Source organism: Panthera tigris, chromosome B2 (genome assembly GCF_018350195.1).
Source record: "Panthera tigris isolate Pti1 chromosome B2, P.tigris_Pti1_mat1.1, whole genome shotgun sequence".
Lineage (NCBI taxonomy): Eukaryota > Metazoa > Chordata > Mammalia > Carnivora > Felidae > Panthera > Panthera tigris.
Genome location: NC_056664.1, coordinates 66076665 through 66093406, shown reverse-complemented (window position 1 = coordinate 66093406; position 16742 = coordinate 66076665). Strand labels below are relative to the sequence as shown.

The window sequence follows — 16742 nt, the reverse complement described above, 5'->3', positions numbered from 1 at the left end:
GAGCCAGCCCCGGGCGGACAGGCGACTAGCTGTGGAAGTGGCTCAAAGGGGTTGTCCCGGACCTTCGAGAGGACCAGGCTAAAGACTGGAGGTTTACTGCCGAGGGAAGGCATACTCCAATGTCTACATCACCTTTACAATTTAAACCAGGAACGGCAGAAGGAATATTCCGCACCACCCGGCCCGGCCGCTTTCTGGCCGCCCCACCCCCCAGCTGGAGCCGAAAGTAATTCATACAAAGGAGGACTCGCCTCAGCCTTGGGGAATCCCAGGGACCGTCGTTAAACTCTCTATAACCTAGAACCGAAGGCTCGCTCGACCCCACCTCCCCACCCACTCGCTCTTGTCATCATCTGGGTCAAAAGGAGCATGCGCGAGGCGAAGTATGCTCTTCAGTGGGCTGAGCGCACATCGCCCACGGTCCCCGAGAAGTAGGGGGGAAGGGACGGCGATTGAACGGGTGCCTGGTAGAGTTGGCGCGGGGTAAACTGGGAAAGTGGTGTCGTGTGCTGGCTCCGCCCTCTTCCCCGAGGGTGGGGGAGGATCGTATATAAGTGCCGTAGCCGCCTTGAACGTTCTTTTTCGCAACGGGTTTGCCGCCAGAACACAGGTGAGTACCGGGTGTGGTTTCCGCGGGCCTGGCCTCTTTGAGCCGGCTGCGGCCCTCGCGTGCCTGTTACAACTGCCGCGCCATCCAGGCACTTTACGAGGTTCTTGACCCCGAATTTCGGGTTGTGAGTGGGTGGGAAGGTTCGCGGCCTTGCGTTTTTTCAGGATCCCCCCCCCCTTCACCTTCGCCTCGTGCTTGGGTTGAGGCCTGGCTTGGGCGCTGTGGCCGCCGCGTGCGAATTCGCCGCACCTTCTCGCCTGCCTTGTCACAATCTTTTTAAGTCTCGAGCAAATTAACCGGTCGAGAAAAAGCTGCTATGCTTGTCCGCGCCAAGATAGTTTCGCGGAGGTTGGTCAGGATCTCAGCAGGGTGGGCTTTTTCGCGGTCGTCGGGTTTTTGGGGTTGTGGGGCCGCCGCGAGGCGCGGAGGGCGGTGGCGAGGCCGGCTCGTCCCGGCGCACATGTCCGGCGAGGCGGGGCCCACAAGCGGTGGCCACCGAGTCGAGCGCGGGAGGGCACCGTGGAGTGGGACGGGCGGCTTTGGGGGCCAGCCTCGTGCCGTCCACCTCGGCCGGCCAGGCCGGCCCGCTCGGCACCAGTTGCGTGCGCGGAAAGATGGCCGCTCTCCGGCCCTGCTGCAGGGAGCTCAAAATGGAGGACGCGGCGGCCCGGGAGAGCGGGCGGGTGAGTCACCCACACAAAGGAAAAAGGCCTTTCCCTCTCCGGCCGCCGCTTCCTGTGACCCCACGGTGTACCCGGCGCCGTCTTGGCACCTCGATTTCTTCTCAACGACTTGGAAGCAGGCCTTCCTCGAGGGGGAGGGGGTTTTGTGCGGTGGAGTTAACCCCACGCTTGGTGGGTGGAGACTAGAGTTGGGCCAGCCTGGCACTGGTTGTAATTCTCCTTGGAATTTGCCCTTTAAGAGTTTGGATCGTGGCTTATTCTCAAGTCTTTGGGACAGTAGTTTTAAGGGTATTTTTCTTCCAATTTAGGTGTCGTGAAAACCACCGCTAAACCTAAGCCAAAATGGGAAAGGAAAAGACTCATATCAACATCGTCGTCATTGGACACGTAGATTCGGGCAAGTCTACCACTACTGGTCATCTGATCTACAAATGTGGTGGGATCGACAAAAGAACTATCGAAAAATTTGAGAAGGAGGCTGCTGAGGTAGGTGCAGCAACATAACGAGGAAGGTAGTTGGAAGTCGGTTAGCAGGTGTTAGGTGGTAACTCAAAACTAGTCTGTGGATCTGAATGTCCTCCTTAAAGGTGGAATAAACTAGTGTTTGCTGTTAAACTTCTTACGTATGTTAATGTGAGTCATCTAACAGTTGTTGAACTGAAACTTCACATTTCTGCTGAAGTGGGAGTAAGGGATTTCCAAGTTTAAGATGGATCATGTTTTAGTTCCCAAGTAACCCATTTTCAATTCTTACAGATGGGAAAGGGCTCCTTCAAGTATGCCTGGGTCTTGGATAAACTGAAAGCCGAACGTGAACGTGGTATCACCATTGATATCTCCCTGTGGAAATTCGAGACCAGCAAGTATTATGTGACCATCATTGATGCCCCAGGACACAGAGACTTTATCAAAAATATGATTACAGGCACATCTCAGGTTGGTATGATAGTAACTTGAAAATAATGAGATTTGCCTTGTGCAATGGAAAAAGGGTGAGTTCATCCTTTTGAAGAAGCTGTAACCGAATATGGTCTTGTTTTCTTTTCAAAGGCTGACTGTGCTGTCCTGATCGTTGCTGCTGGTGTTGGTGAATTTGAAGCAGGTATCTCCAAGAATGGGCAGACCCGTGAGCATGCCCTTCTGGCTTACACACTGGGTGTAAAACAACTTATTGTCGGTGTTAACAAAATGGATTCCACTGAGCCACCCTACAGCCAGAAGAGATACGAGGAAATCGTTAAGGAAGTCAGCACCTACATTAAGAAAATTGGCTACAACCCCGACACCGTAGCATTTGTGCCAATTTCTGGTTGGAATGGTGACAACATGCTGGAGCCAAGTGCTAATGTAAGTGACTTTCAAGACTTGGAGGAAGTGATGAAAGGGGACAGATGTTGAGACTAATTGACAACCGTTTGGGGGATGCTAATTGACAATCTTGTTTTAGATGCCTTGGTTCAAGGGATGGAAAGTCACCCGTAAAGATGGCAATGCCAGTGGAACCACACTGCTTGAAGCTCTGGATTGCATTCTGCCACCTACTCGTCCAACTGACAAGCCCTTGCGTCTGCCCCTCCAGGATGTCTACAAAATTGGTGGTAAGTTGAACATCACTATCAGGACGTAACTTGTGCTGGTTGCTGCACTTTTTTCATGTAAGGTATTTGATACCATGCTGTAAATATTTCAGGTATTGGTACTGTCCCTGTGGGTCGAGTGGAGACCGGTGTTCTTAAGCCAGGCATGGTGGTCACTTTTGCTCCAGTCAATGTTACAACTGAAGTAAAGTCTGTTGAAATGCACCATGAAGCTTTGAGTGAGGCTCTACCTGGGGACAACGTGGGCTTCAATGTCAAGAACGTATCTGTCAAAGATGTTCGTCGTGGCAATGTGGCTGGTGATAGCAAAAATGACCCACCAATGGAAGCAGCTGGCTTCACAGCTCAGGTAACACTGGAAAGTGGCAATGTTCTCACTTAACTGCCAAACTTGGTGTTTTGAGGCTCATTAAATGCAACTCTTTTTCTCAGGTGATTATCCTGAACCATCCAGGCCAAATCAGTGCCGGATATGCACCTGTGCTGGACTGTCACACAGCTCACATCGCCTGCAAGTTTGCTGAGCTGAAGGAGAAGATTGACCGTCGTTCTGGAAAAAAGCTGGAAGATGGTCCCAAGTTCTTAAAATCTGGTGATGCTGCCATCGTTGATATGGTTCCTGGCAAGCCCATGTGTGTTGAGAGCTTCTCTGACTATCCTCCTCTGGGTAAGGATGACTTGAGTGTAATTAGAAACTTTACTGAAGATGGGAAATACCCGAACAAAGTTTCTGATGACAATCTAAAATTTGTTTTAATAGGCCGTTTTGCTGTTCGTGACATGAGACAGACGGTTGCTGTGGGTGTCATCAAAGCAGTGGACAAGAAGGCAGCTGGAGCTGGCAAGGTCACCAAGTCTGCCCAGAAAGCTCAGAAGGCTAAATGAATATTATCCCCAATACCTGCCACCCCAGTCTTAATCAGTGGTGGAAGAACGGTCTCAGAACTGTTTGTGTCAATTGGCCATTTAAGTTTAATAGTAAAAGACTGGTTAATGATAACAATGCATCGTAAAACCTTCAGAAGGAAAGGAGAATGTTTTGTGGACCATTTGTTTTTTTTGTGTGTGGCAGTTTTAAGTTATTAGTTTTTAAAATCAGTACTTTTTAATGGAAACAACTTTGACCAAAAATCTGTCACAGAATTTTGAGACCCATTAAAACAAAAGTTTAATGAGAAACCCGTGTCTTCTTTTGGTCAACACTATAAGCTTGTACTATTCAGGTAAAAAGATTAAGAGTTGCCCATAACCTATTCCTGGTGTTAACATCTGGTGAAACGGAGAATTGGGTTAAGGTTCCCCCCCCCCCCCTCGGGCTGGGAAACGTTTTTACCACCTCAGGGAAAAGAAACAAGTACATAGAGGTATGGGAAAAGGGGATCTGCAACAGTTTAGAACAGTAACACCATTAAGGTAGGTTATAAAAAGTTAAGTTTTGTAAATCAAAGTCAAGGTGTAAAATTTGTATACTATCACTATTGAGTAGACTTGATACATTGTCACAATTGAGTTTCCTTCCCACTTACTGGAATGCTTTGTCACATTTATAAATCTTGTAGTTTAAAGTATCCTGAAAGGTGAGGCATTCAATAACGTTATTGTATTTAATGGTAGAGTTCATTGTGTCCAAACTGTAGGAGAACAAAGTATATACTGGAATTTTAATGTCACTTGAGAACTAGAAATCCTCCAGTAGGAATTTTCATCTAAGCCAAGCTTGAGTGAAGAAGGGACATTGCTGCACTGGAGATTTAAAACCCAAAGTGGCAGTACTCAGCCTAAATGAGGACCTGTTTTGGACTGTAGGGTAAGCTTTGTTTTTAGTTGAATATGTTTTGAGATTTTGCTAAAAGTGTCCTTCCAAAATTGTTACCTAACGAGAAGCAATAAAAGAATGACCATTTGAAGTTCATTTGATGGATGGGATGGAAAGTGAAGAGCTCGTTAAACCCCACTGTGGTAATTTTGTAATTTATATAAACTGTATGTAGACTGGTAAATTAACAGTACTTTGGTTGACAACAACATGGTCTTAAGTTCTTGCCTTTGGATAGCTGGCAACTCTCTTAACACTGGTGCATTTGATAGAACATTCCATGGATCCTGGCTAATTTGGACATTAATTTCATAAGATCCTATTTGATCTGTAAATTTTAAGTTGCTTTGAAATAGGCAAAATCACAGGACACCTTGTATTTTATAATGCAGACATTTACTAAGTAGAATGTATCTAAGAACTTAGTGGCCATAATGAGAACTGCAATTAAAATATTTTTTTTCTAAACTAGGTAAAATGCTTGGTCTCAGGGCAGTATTACCAGAGGCATTGTAAATTAAAAATTAATAAGACTTTGTCTCCACAGCTCCAAAACACCCATTATTTTTTTCCTCTTCTTTGTAAAAACATGTTGATTACTATTGGTTTAAGATAAGGAGTGGAGATAGGTAAGATTCTTAAACAGCATGTTGAAATCTTGTGTACTAGGAGGGATTTATTGTTCACCCCTCCCACCCCACCCCAAAAATCACTTAGCTTCAGAAAATGGCTACCACTAAATGGAGAAAGAGAAGTGGAAATAGTGTCCAGAAAAGCTGGGCCAGTTGGGATACTTCACTCCATAGAACCCAATGCAATATAGCCCTGTGAAGGCAGTCATCTGTTTTGAGCACCATCTACTGGTAGTCCTGCAAATAATTTACAAACTGGTTTCAAAAATGAGTGTAAATTGAGAATATAGAAGTTTACTTTAGCTCTGTTGAACTTTATGTACTAATTGCATTGTTCGGATTGATTAAAATTAAGAGTGGTTTCATAAAACTAGAATGCCTCAAACTAGTGTTTGACCTTCAACCATGTTTAAAATTGGCCAGCTGTTGAATTACCCATGTTTGTGATCTTGAAATTTGTCCCGGGAATTCTGGTGTGGTTTCAGAATATGGGGGAAAGCATTTTAATGTTTAGTTTTGACACGGAGCATGAGTGGGGGAGTGGCAGAGAGAGGGAGACAGAAGCTGGTTCCAGGCTTCTGACCTGTCAGCACAGAGCCCGACTTGGGGCTTGAACTCATGAACCTGATCATGAGATCATGGCCTGAGCCAAAGTCGCTCAACCAACTGAGCCACCCAGGTGCCCCTAGGAGGAAAGCATTGTGATTCAGGACTTAAAACAGATCCTTAGTAAGGCATATTTGATTTTTAAAAAATTATTCTGTTAGTGTCCTTACAGACTGCCAGAATAGATAAATCTGGTTTTGGCCAAATCAGCTCTAATTTATGCGTTTATCCCTTAATCTTCTAGCCTCTTAAGAGCATGAGAATTCATTCGGTTGCTAAAGTTTGGGTTCAGCCCGACATAAAGGCTATTGGCTGTACAAGTGGTGCAAACCCCTTGATTTTAAGTAGTTTTCAGTATGGAGTGTAAGAATCCTGGTGAATGTTACTGGGCTTGTATTTCACGTTTCAATTGGTTTTCTGCTAAGTTCAGCCCCAAGCTCTCCACCCAAAACATTTCTTGGCCATGAGTGTCCACAAATTCTAAAAATGGCCAACTCTCAAAAAAGGGTAACAGTTTGTTGGGTGTTAATGGGACTTTACATAGGCTTTAGATTGGTGGTAGAATATATTCATTTTGTTACCATGAAATGCAGGAATACTCAATTTAAGATTTCATTCTGGTACCTGGTGCCTTGGGAGTGAACCACCTTCCAGGTCCTGCAAAAGAAGAGTGAGTGCATGCTGTTTCAGCTGAGAGGAACAAAACATGTTTTCCCCTTTTGATTACCTTCCTGAAGTTTTCTTTATTCTATTTTATAATGTTTTTCACTTCCAAACCCATAGGTTTTCTCATCCAGTTGGTAAGTCTCTGGGAATTTCCATGACTTAAAATTGAAACTTAATGATGTCTAGGAAACTGCCTCATGGTTCCTGAAAGGTAGTTGATCCCTGGAAATCATTGAGAAGGATCATGATTTTTGTCCTTTTTCTAAATAGAGAAATAGGAACTAAGTGTCCTGTCCATCAATCACTGGCAGAAATGAGTGAAATAAGGAAAATAGTCATTCACCTTGGACTACCCTTAAGGGGCCCATAGGTCTCAAGAGTTTAGAGCTCTGGTTTTTGTGGGAGACTACATAACAAAGATAATGCTAAGTTAATGTTAATTATTTCCTGAGTAAGCAAAAAGTATTAACACTTGAGCAATTGAAAGTTTGTTAATGTTTTTGCATACATTGAAAAATGACCTTTTTAAGAAAAGTTTTACAAGTTAAGTCTGTTTCATATCTAATTTTTCTCATGGACAGTTTGTCCATTTGGTGGTTTTCCAGTTTGGGAAGTTTATGAATTGGACTGTTCACCTGTAGGTTTGTGACTATAGGTTGTCTGTGTAAATACTTAGTGGGATCACTGGATTGTATGGCAAGTGTATGTATACCTTTTGTAGGTATATGATTTTTAAGCTGCACTATTCCTAGGCATTGGAGATAGAATTGCATACAAAATGGACAGGTCTTGCCACTTGAGTTTATAATCCAGTGGGGGAGGTAGATCCTACCTTAAATGAGCAGGTAATTCTGAATTGTGATGATGCTATGAAGAAAAATGCATTGTCAGGCATAACTTGATGTGAAGGACAAGTAGGAGTTACTGGAGAATATGAAAACATTAGACATCCAAGTGTCTAGTGAGAAAAGTAACAAGGACACACACAAATTGAAAGAATCTAAGTCTTGTAAATCTAACTTCAAATCAACTGAGTATATTCATTGAAGTCTGCTTGAATACCTCATCAACGTATATGTCACTCATTGGAGGGCAGAGACCTTAGGGCAAGTATTAATACCCTCATTACAGATGACAGACTGAGGTAGAGTAGCTCCTAAGTCCTCTATTGCTGGATGAGCTTTTTGTCTCCATTCTATTTGCTTGCTAGTGACATAAAACATAAGTTCTTTTATAAGGTAGTTGAACTATTTTACTTCATTTTACAAGAATAATTTACTTGATTCCAATTATATCTTTTTGAAAAAAAAACAACTTTGATCTCTATACCCAAAGAGGGGCTTGAACTCATGACCCTGAGATCAAAAGTTGCATGTTCCCTCGACTGAACCAGCCTGGCACCCCCAATTAATACCCTTTGGTCACATCTACACTAAACCGTTCTTAACCTGTTTCTGAACCTTAGGTCACGGGGTTTCTAGATTCTTCCTATGCTGTTCCCCTTCCCAGTGTATAGCTTTTTAAACTTTTTATCAAAATTAAATCTGTAGATGTACAAGAGTGTAGTCTCTTCCATTGATCCAGGAGACCAAGGAGTCTGCCTGACTTGGACTTGAAAAGCTGTCCCTTTAATCTGTGCATAACTGTCCATCTCAAGATTGTTCTGAGGATGAAATGAGTTAGTTGGTGTGGACTCTAGCCCAGTACCTGGCCTATTGTAAAAGGCCAGTAATAAAAGGTAGCTTTTATTGCAGTTGTTGGAAGATCCGTTGCTTCTTTAAAAGTTTTTTTTTCTAACTTTTTTTTTTTTAAACGTTTATTTTTGAGACAGCATGAATGGGGAAGGGTCAGAGAGAGGGAGACACAGGCTCCAGGCTGTCAGCACAGAACCCAATGCGGGTTTCGAACTCACGGACCGCGAGATCATGAGCTGAGCTGAAGTCAACCGACTAAGCCACCCAGGCACCCCTCTAACGTTTATTTTTGAGACCAAGACAAAGCATGAACGGGGGGAGGGTCAGAGAGAGAGGGAAAAGTTTTTTAAATGTTTATTCTAAGAGTGAGTGCAAGAGAAGCAGAGGGGTAGAGAGGAAATCCCAAGCAGGCTCCGCACTCTGCAGACCCTGACATGGGGTTCAAACTCCTGAACCCTGCAATCGACCTGAGCCAAAAGCAAGGGTCAGTTGCTCAGTGGACTGAGCCACCCAGGTGCCCTAAGGAGGTTATAACACGGATTATGATCAAATATCACTTGACTTTAAATGCAAATTACATTTTAGATCTTTAATTACATTGTCAAGTTTTTTAAATAAAACTTTGGTAGTAACTAGGTTCATAGGAAAGTTGGGAAGATAGGAATAAGAGTTTCAGTATACCCCTCACCTAGTTTGCTTCCCGTTAACGTCTTCCACTCCCATAGTATAGTATATTTGTCAAAACCAAGAAACCATTGTTACCTTACTATTTCCAGGCTTTATTCACATTTCAACAAGTATCCAATCTGACACTCTTTATTTTTGAGAGTAAGAGGGACAGCATGAGTGGGGGAGGGGCAGGAAGTGAGGGAGACAGAATCCGAAGAAGGCCCCAAAGCCCTGAGCTGTCTGGCACAGGAGCCCTATGGGGGCTCTAACTCAAACCAGAAACTGAGACCTGAGTGGAACTCAACTGAGACACCCAGGCACTCCTGTCTTGGTTACTTTTAAAAACTGAGAAGCTCCTGGGTGGCTCAGTTAAGTGTCCTCACAATTCAGGAGTTCCGAGCCCCCCACATCGGGCTCTGCTGACAGCCTGGAGCCTGCTTCAGATCTTGTGTCTCCCTGTTTCCCTCCCTCCCTCCCTCCGTCTCTCTCAAAAATATTTTTTTTTAAAACCTCAAATATTGAGGCATCTTGGTGGCTCATTGGGTTAAGCATCTGACTTCAGCTCAGATCACCATCTCAACATCACAGTTCCAAGCCCCACATGGGGCTCTCTGCTGTAGGCACGAAGCTTACTTCAGGTCCTCTGACCCTCTCTCTGTCCCTCCCCCTCGCCTGTGCACACCTGTGTGCGCTCTCAAAAATACTTAAACATCAAATGTTGGGAGTTTACATTTATCCCTGCTATATCTCATCTTGTTGGGGTAATATTGAATCTGGAACCTGCTATGTAAGCATGTTAAATAAAAATGTGGACTTTGTTGTTTATATATCTAATATTTATATTTCTGTAGTTTTATTTAAATTATTACTAGGTACTAAATAAGGTCCAAAAACAGACCTGAGCTATTGTGCTTGGAGAACTATTCTTTGATTATGATGGTCCAGCCACCTGCAAATTCACCTAATATTAAAATCTGGGTCCTATTTTGCCATTTTGATCACAATCATGAAAATTTTAGCAAATGTTGAGTAAAAGTGAGGTGAAGTAGGTAATAGCTTTAAGTTTCCTTTTTTTGGCAGATAATAATTTGCTGTGCCACTTAAGATCAAGATGTGAGTAAAATCTATACTAGGATTTAAATATTCTGTCTTATTAACCAACCATTCACAACCTCAAGGAGTTTGAGTTATTTTAGCTTTTTGTCAAAATTCACATCCAAAAGTGATCAAAGCAGCAACATATGCAGTCCGGGTATTCCCTTTAACACGATTTCTTCTGAGACATGATCTAAAATGTAGATTACTGCTTACATAAAGCAGAATAGGTTTGAAAATAGACATAAGTCAAAGGTAGGTAGGATATTCTACTGAGAGTAACTGGCAGCAAAGACCGTGTGGTCTCCCTGCAAACGTGGTTCCCAGAGGTTAAGTGACTTGGTTACATTTTCAGTAAAATCATGTGATTGGGAGAATATTCTAGTTGGTGGTGTGATAAACTGTAGGGTTTCCACATAAGTCATTTGAGTTTGGAGTTCCAGGGCTATTTGGAGCCACCCAAACTGAGGAAGTGGTTCTCTCAGACTTCTGATGAGGGCATCTGCCAGGCTTCCTGGGCCTGGGTTGTAACCATTGAAGTAGAAGGGGTGCTGCTGTATCAACAAAGGAAGGGCCTTACCCAGCCTTGACCTGCAGCCCCTCTCTTTAGCTGTTGTCACACCTTGACTGACCATTTGGACATCTCTGTTGAGCCTCCTACAAGATTCTGTGTTGAGCTGCAAACTCAGTAAATGTCTACCAAGAGATAAGATGATTTTTATTCAGTTAGGGTTGGGTGGAGGGAACATTTTCTTGTAGCTAAATCTTTATATTGAGGTTAGGGAATACATCTCTTAGAACTCAGTTTCTCATATTTTATGTAACTTTATGAATGTTTTTCTTCAAAGCTCTGGTATCTGTCATTGAAGTTTGTTAAACTGTTCCCTGCCCCTCCCCAACCCCCCCCCCCCCGCCCCGCTTTAGGTTGTTCTGTATGAATTGGAACTACAGAAAATTCAGTAAGTTTCCTTTTCATTGCTTGAAACATGTCATGTGTGCTGGTCTTCTATGATACACAGTTTAGAATAATGTTTTTTTCTAAATTTAGGTAGTCTATTTTTTTATGTATCTTAACATGCTGACTTAAATTTTGATTGTCATGTTTTAAATAGTGTAGACCAAGTCTAAAACAGAATTCAAAGAGCAACCAACATAAAGACTAAATTTGAATGAAGCACTGTGTTTGAAAAATAGTTGTTTAGCCTAGCAAACGCTAGAAAAGTACTACTGTCTTCCAAGTATATATATGAAGAGTATTTTAAATCTGCAGAGAATGCTGCTCAAAGTGAAATTCACATTTTAAATTCCCCGACAGTCTCTAAACTCTGGAATAACCCTTAGATCGAGTGCTATAATGGTTCATTAAGCATGGCAACTCTGTAAATGCTTAACATGAAATAGGCTACAAAAGGTGGGAGTGGGAAATTGAAGGTTAAGCCAAGAGAAAGAGACATCGATTGTTTAGGGACAGCTGGAGAAACTTTTCATACAATGGAGGACTTCTGGTCCTTAGGAGGAAACAAATCACTGAAAATGGCAGAAAAGGTATTGTGAAATCAGAATACCTGAGATCCATGCTCAACAGCAACTTGCAGTTATACTTTAATCACATGACTTAACCAGGCTACAGCATAGAAAGAGTTCAATAAGTTTTTAAGTTTTTTTTTAAAAAATTCTTTGAGAAATACACAGATGTTAAAGAATCCTAATATATTGGGGGTTTTGCCCTAAGGAAGTAGTGCATTTCTTCAAACAGATTAGTCTTAATATTTCTTACTGTGGATCCTAGTAAAGAAAAAAATTTTCTATTGCAACACAGTATAAACAGTATTTCATTGCATCAAAGATGATTACCTATGATTATGACACAAATTTCATGACTTGCTAAAGAATTGCAGCCAGCAGTTTGAGAATGTTGATTTAGAAGTCTGTTGACAGGCGTACCTGAGTGGCTCAGTTGGTTAAGTGACTTTGGCTCAGGCCATGATCTTATGGTTCGTGGGTTCGAGCCCTGTGTTGGGCTCTGTGCTGACAGCTCAGAGCCTGGAGCCTGCTTCAGATTGTGTCTCTCTCTGCCCCTCCTCTGTTCATTTTCTCTCTCTCTCAAAAATAAACATTAAAAAAAATTTTTTAGAAGTCAGTTGACAGTCAAAATGAGGTTCTAAATCAAAATAAATGCATCCTTTCTGTAGGGTGTAAGAGCTGAGGTATATACTTGTCCAGACAGGCATTCAAGTATGCCCAAAGCTTACATTTGAAAAAAATGTGATCTTGCCCACAAATATAACCCACTACCCATTGGAAGGTGGAATGGCTTTCTTTTAGACTTGAATTTCTGTAATAAAGCATGAGTTTTCTGCACAACCAACGTCAATCAGCAGTACAGATTATTTGGATTCTACATTCCTGAGCCAGCACACGGTAAAATTAATTGCAATCTAGTTTCTTCCAAAAGCAGCTGAGACAATGGATATTTATGGAGGCAAGCTAGTGGTTCTCACAGTTGGCTGGGCATTGAAATAACCTATGGAGTTTGTTAAACATGGATATCAATACCTTTCCAGGCCAGCTGAATCAATTGCTTATGATAAGGCATTGCCCCCTACTTTTACAAGCTCTGTTAGGAATTCTGAGGTGAGGTTTAAGAATCCTTGGTCAAGGGCTTGCCAGTCATACATTTCTTTACAGGTTTTTGTTTTGTTTAAAAAACAGCTCTATTGACACAAGTCATATACTGTAAAATTTACCCTTTAAAATTTTTTTTTTTAAATGTTTACTTTTGAGACAGAGACAGAGCATGAACGGGGGAGGGTCAGAGAGAGGGGGAGACACAGAATCGGAAGCAGGCTCCAGGCTCTGAGCCATCAGCCCAGAGCCCGACGCGGGGCTTGAACTCACGGACCGCGAGATCGTGACCTGAGCTGAAGTCGGACACTTAACCGACTGAGCCACCCAGGCGCCCCAAAATTTACCCTTTTAAAGTGTACAATTCAGTGGTCTTCAGTATCTTCATAGAGTTGTGCAACCATTGTCACAGTCTAATTTCAGAACATTTTCATCACCTTATAGAAGAGGTACCCTTTTTAAGGGCAAAGAAGCCACCCTGGGAGTCTCCTTTTACCATTTGTTGGGTCAGTTTGCACACAAGCCTCAGGCCTAGACCAAATGGGGGGAGAGGGGGGACTGCAATGACGGAGACGGGCTTAAATTAATGAAGATTTAGCTCCTGGAACTGTGAAGGAAAGAGTAAACCATGGTTTTTTGGAAAGGACAATGGGCAGATGTGATTATTAGGAAGACGGCCCAGCAGTGTTTATCATAGGCAAATTAATTATCTCCAAGTCTTGTTTCCCTTGTCTCCAGAACAAGGACAACTTTATCATGGGGTTAAGTGCAACGGTGCACTCCCTATCTGATGATACATAGGGAACATTATTAGGTAGTAGCTACTTTTATAAGATCACTAGCAAAGGCACTGTTTTCCCTAAGAGGTTATGTGATAAGTTTCTCTTAGATTTTCATAATAGGAAAAAGTTTTCTCTTGGTCCCCTTGATGACACAAAACCCTATCACTGACAGGAAGCTCAGCTAGAATTTTAACATTAAAGTGGGATCTGCCTTTTCCTCAGCTGATCCTTAATTTTCTTCTAAAATGTCTCAAGTATATTTTTAGAAATAAGCAGGGGATAAATTATCAGTAAGTAAATAGGTTTTAGAGCTGAGCTACATATACATTGAGGTTTTTAAAAAAATTGTAAGATAAACACAACATAAAATTCACTTTCTTAACCATTTTTAAGTGTTTGGTGGCATTAGGTACATTCAAATTGTTGTGCAATCATCACCACCGTACTCCAGAACTCTTCATCTTGCAAAAACAAACTCTGTACCCATTAAACAATAACTCCATATTCTTCTCTACCCCCAACCACCATTCTGCTTTGTCTCTAGGCTAATCTGACTACTCTAGGTACCACAAATAAGTGGAATCATAGAATACTGTCCTTTTTTGACTGTTTCTTTCACTTAGCATAATGTCCTCTAAACTCATCCATGTTGAAATGTGTGTCAGAATTTCCTTTCAAGGCTGGAAAGTATTTCACTGTTACTTACATACATTTTGTTTACCCCATTCATCTGTTGATGGACGCTTAGGTTGCTTCCACCTTTTAGCTGTTGTGAATAATGCTACTATGAACATGACCCTTGAACAGGGTCTTCAAGACCTTGCTTTCAATTCTTCTGGGTATATACTCAGGAATGGAATTGCTGTGTCATACAGTAATTCTTTTAATTTTGGCAGGGGGAGCAGCTACACCAATTTACTTTTCCACCAACAGTGCATAAGGGTTCAAATTTCTCCACAGGCTTGCCAAGGCTTGTTTTCTGTTTATCTGATAATAGCCTGTTAGGTGTGAGATGGCATCTCACTGTGAATTTCATTTGCATTTTCTTGATGACTAGTAATGCCGTGCAACATCTTTTCACATGGCTATTGGCCATTTATATATATTTTGGGGAGAAATATTCAAGCCCTTTGCCCATTTTTTAATTGGGTTATTTGGGGGTTTTGCTGTCGTTGAGCTGTAGTTGTCTTTTAAATATTCTGAATATTAACCCGTTATTAGATATAGTATTCTTCCATTCTATGGGTTGCCTTTTCACTCTGTTGTGTCCTTCACCTCTTACATTAGGAAGTACTAAATATCTGCTTCATAAATAAAATGAGTATCATAAAAATAAATCTCACTTTCATATTAGGAGCAGAAAACACAGTACAGGAAGGTAGGGAGGAAATGAAGCTGAACAGAATGTGAAGACAGGAGTTATGGAGACAGGCAAACACAAAATTATATAGTTATTTATGTCATAAATATTTTTATCCCATTTAATTATTCACTTTAAGTTTTAGTTTTGTCACCCACTGCCTTTAGCATAATTCTTCATAATAAATGAATGAATATTCATTCATTTATTCCAAAAAAGCATGTATGTCCTGAGTGTCTACAACTATGGCACTGCAAGCATTCAAGAGGTTTATATTTTAAGAGGGTAAGCCAGATATTGCAAATTAAGGTGGAATTAAATAATGCAATAATAAAAGTGTTGTGAGGAGGGAGCCTAAGAGGAACGGGTGATTTTCACTATGTGCCCTCCAGCATAAGCACCTCTGCCAGCTCAGGATGATCTAATCTCTGTCGGCTTAACCGACTGGGCCACCCAGGCACCCCAAGTGAGGTAATTTTGTAAAAGTTAACACATTTTAAATTACAGATTTAAAGAGGTTTCGCATCCTAAACCAAATGGCAGAACATAAAACAAATGTCAGGGGCACCTGGGTGGCTCAGTCACTTAACCATCCAACTTCAGCCTGGGTCATGATCTCATGGTTTGTGAGTTTGACCCTCACATTGAGCTCTGTGCTGACAGCTCAGAGCCTAGAGACTGCTTCAGATTCTGTGTCTCTCTCTCTCAAAAATAAACATTAAAAAAAAAAAAAAAGGTTTTCTGTCAAACATTTTTTCAGTGAGAGTCACTATTGTGATGGATTTGCATTATAAAACTTGAATTTCCTAGTATGTGTAATGTCACTAGGCCCAAATTACAGCTATCAAGAACCTTCCACAGCATTTAAGAACTTTCTATTTCCTCAAGATAAATTTTTGTTATATTCCATTCATTAGGCACCCCATTTACTGCTTTTACTCTTGTCTTTAACCAGAAAAAAGTTTTAAAACAGCAATTTCCCTTCTAGTGCTAAACAGGTAGTGTAAGATGCCTTCTTTTTTTTAATGTTTATTTTTTTTGAGAGAGGGAGAGAGAGCATGAGCGGGGGAGGGGCAGAGAGAGGGAGACACAAAATCTGAAGGAGGCTCCAGGCTCTGAGCTGTCAGCACAAGGCCCAACATGGCTCGAACTTGTGAACCACGAGATCCTGACCTGAGGTGAAATCGGCCACTTAACTGCCTGAGCCACCCAGATGCCCCTACCTTCTTTTTAAAATATAGTATTATGAACAGTGTTGCCTCTGTAGTAAGAATTATGCCCAGGAATAAACATAACTAAAGTAAAAGTTAACCGCTTTTTGAAATTACTAAATCAAATATCAAAAAGAATTCATTGCTAAATGATCAGCATTACAAATACTTTTCACTTGCTACTGATATTGACTACTTTAATGGAAAAACTAAAATTAGATGAAACAGGGGCGCCAGGGTGGCTTAGTCGGTTGAGTGTCCAATTTCGGCTTGGGTCATATCTCGCGGTTTGTGAGTTCGAGCCCCACGTCGGTCTCTGTGCTGACTGCTCAGAGCCTGGAGCCTGCTTCAGATTCTGTGTCTCCTCTCTCTGCCCAAACCCCGCTTGTGCTGTCTCTGTCTCTCAAAAATAAATAAATACATGTAAAAAAAATTAAAAAATAAAATTAGATGAAACAAATACATGAAAACTGAGCTATATCTGAGCAGCTATATAGCATTATAGCAACAAAGTATTTGGCTGCCTCACACTCAGGCTTAACAAATAGATCTGTTAACTCAGGCAACAACAAATGTTGGTGAGGATGTGGAGAAAGAGGATCTCTTTTGCACTGCTGGTGCGAATGCAAACTGGTGCAGCCCCTCTGGAAAACAGCGTGGAGGTTCCTCAAAAGGTTAAAAATAGAACTACCCTA

The 16742-nt window shown here is 41.8% G+C and overlaps 1 protein-coding gene across 2 annotated transcripts; it reads left to right on the top strand.

The window, feature by feature from the left end:
* The first annotated feature begins 506 nt into the window (after nucleotides 1-506).
* On the top strand, nucleotides 507-4070 carry EEF1A1 (eukaryotic translation elongation factor 1 alpha 1). 2 transcript variants are annotated; one of them, XM_007090112.3, is made up of 8 exons: nucleotides 507-610; nucleotides 1602-1779; nucleotides 2050-2229; nucleotides 2344-2640; nucleotides 2741-2891; nucleotides 2984-3240; nucleotides 3324-3558; nucleotides 3652-4070. In XM_007090112.3, the coding sequence occupies exons 2-8, from the start codon at nucleotides 1636-1638 to the stop codon at nucleotides 3774-3776; spliced, it is 1389 nt and encodes a 462-aa protein (XP_007090174.1). In that variant the 5' UTR covers nucleotides 507-610; nucleotides 1602-1635; the 3' UTR covers nucleotides 3777-4070. The 2 variants fall into 2 exon arrangements, with proteins under 2 accessions (XP_007090174.1, XP_042842599.1); XM_042986665.1 differs by lacking the exon at nucleotides 507-610 and adding an exon at nucleotides 869-958.
* Nucleotides 4071-16742: the final 12672 nt, after the last annotated feature.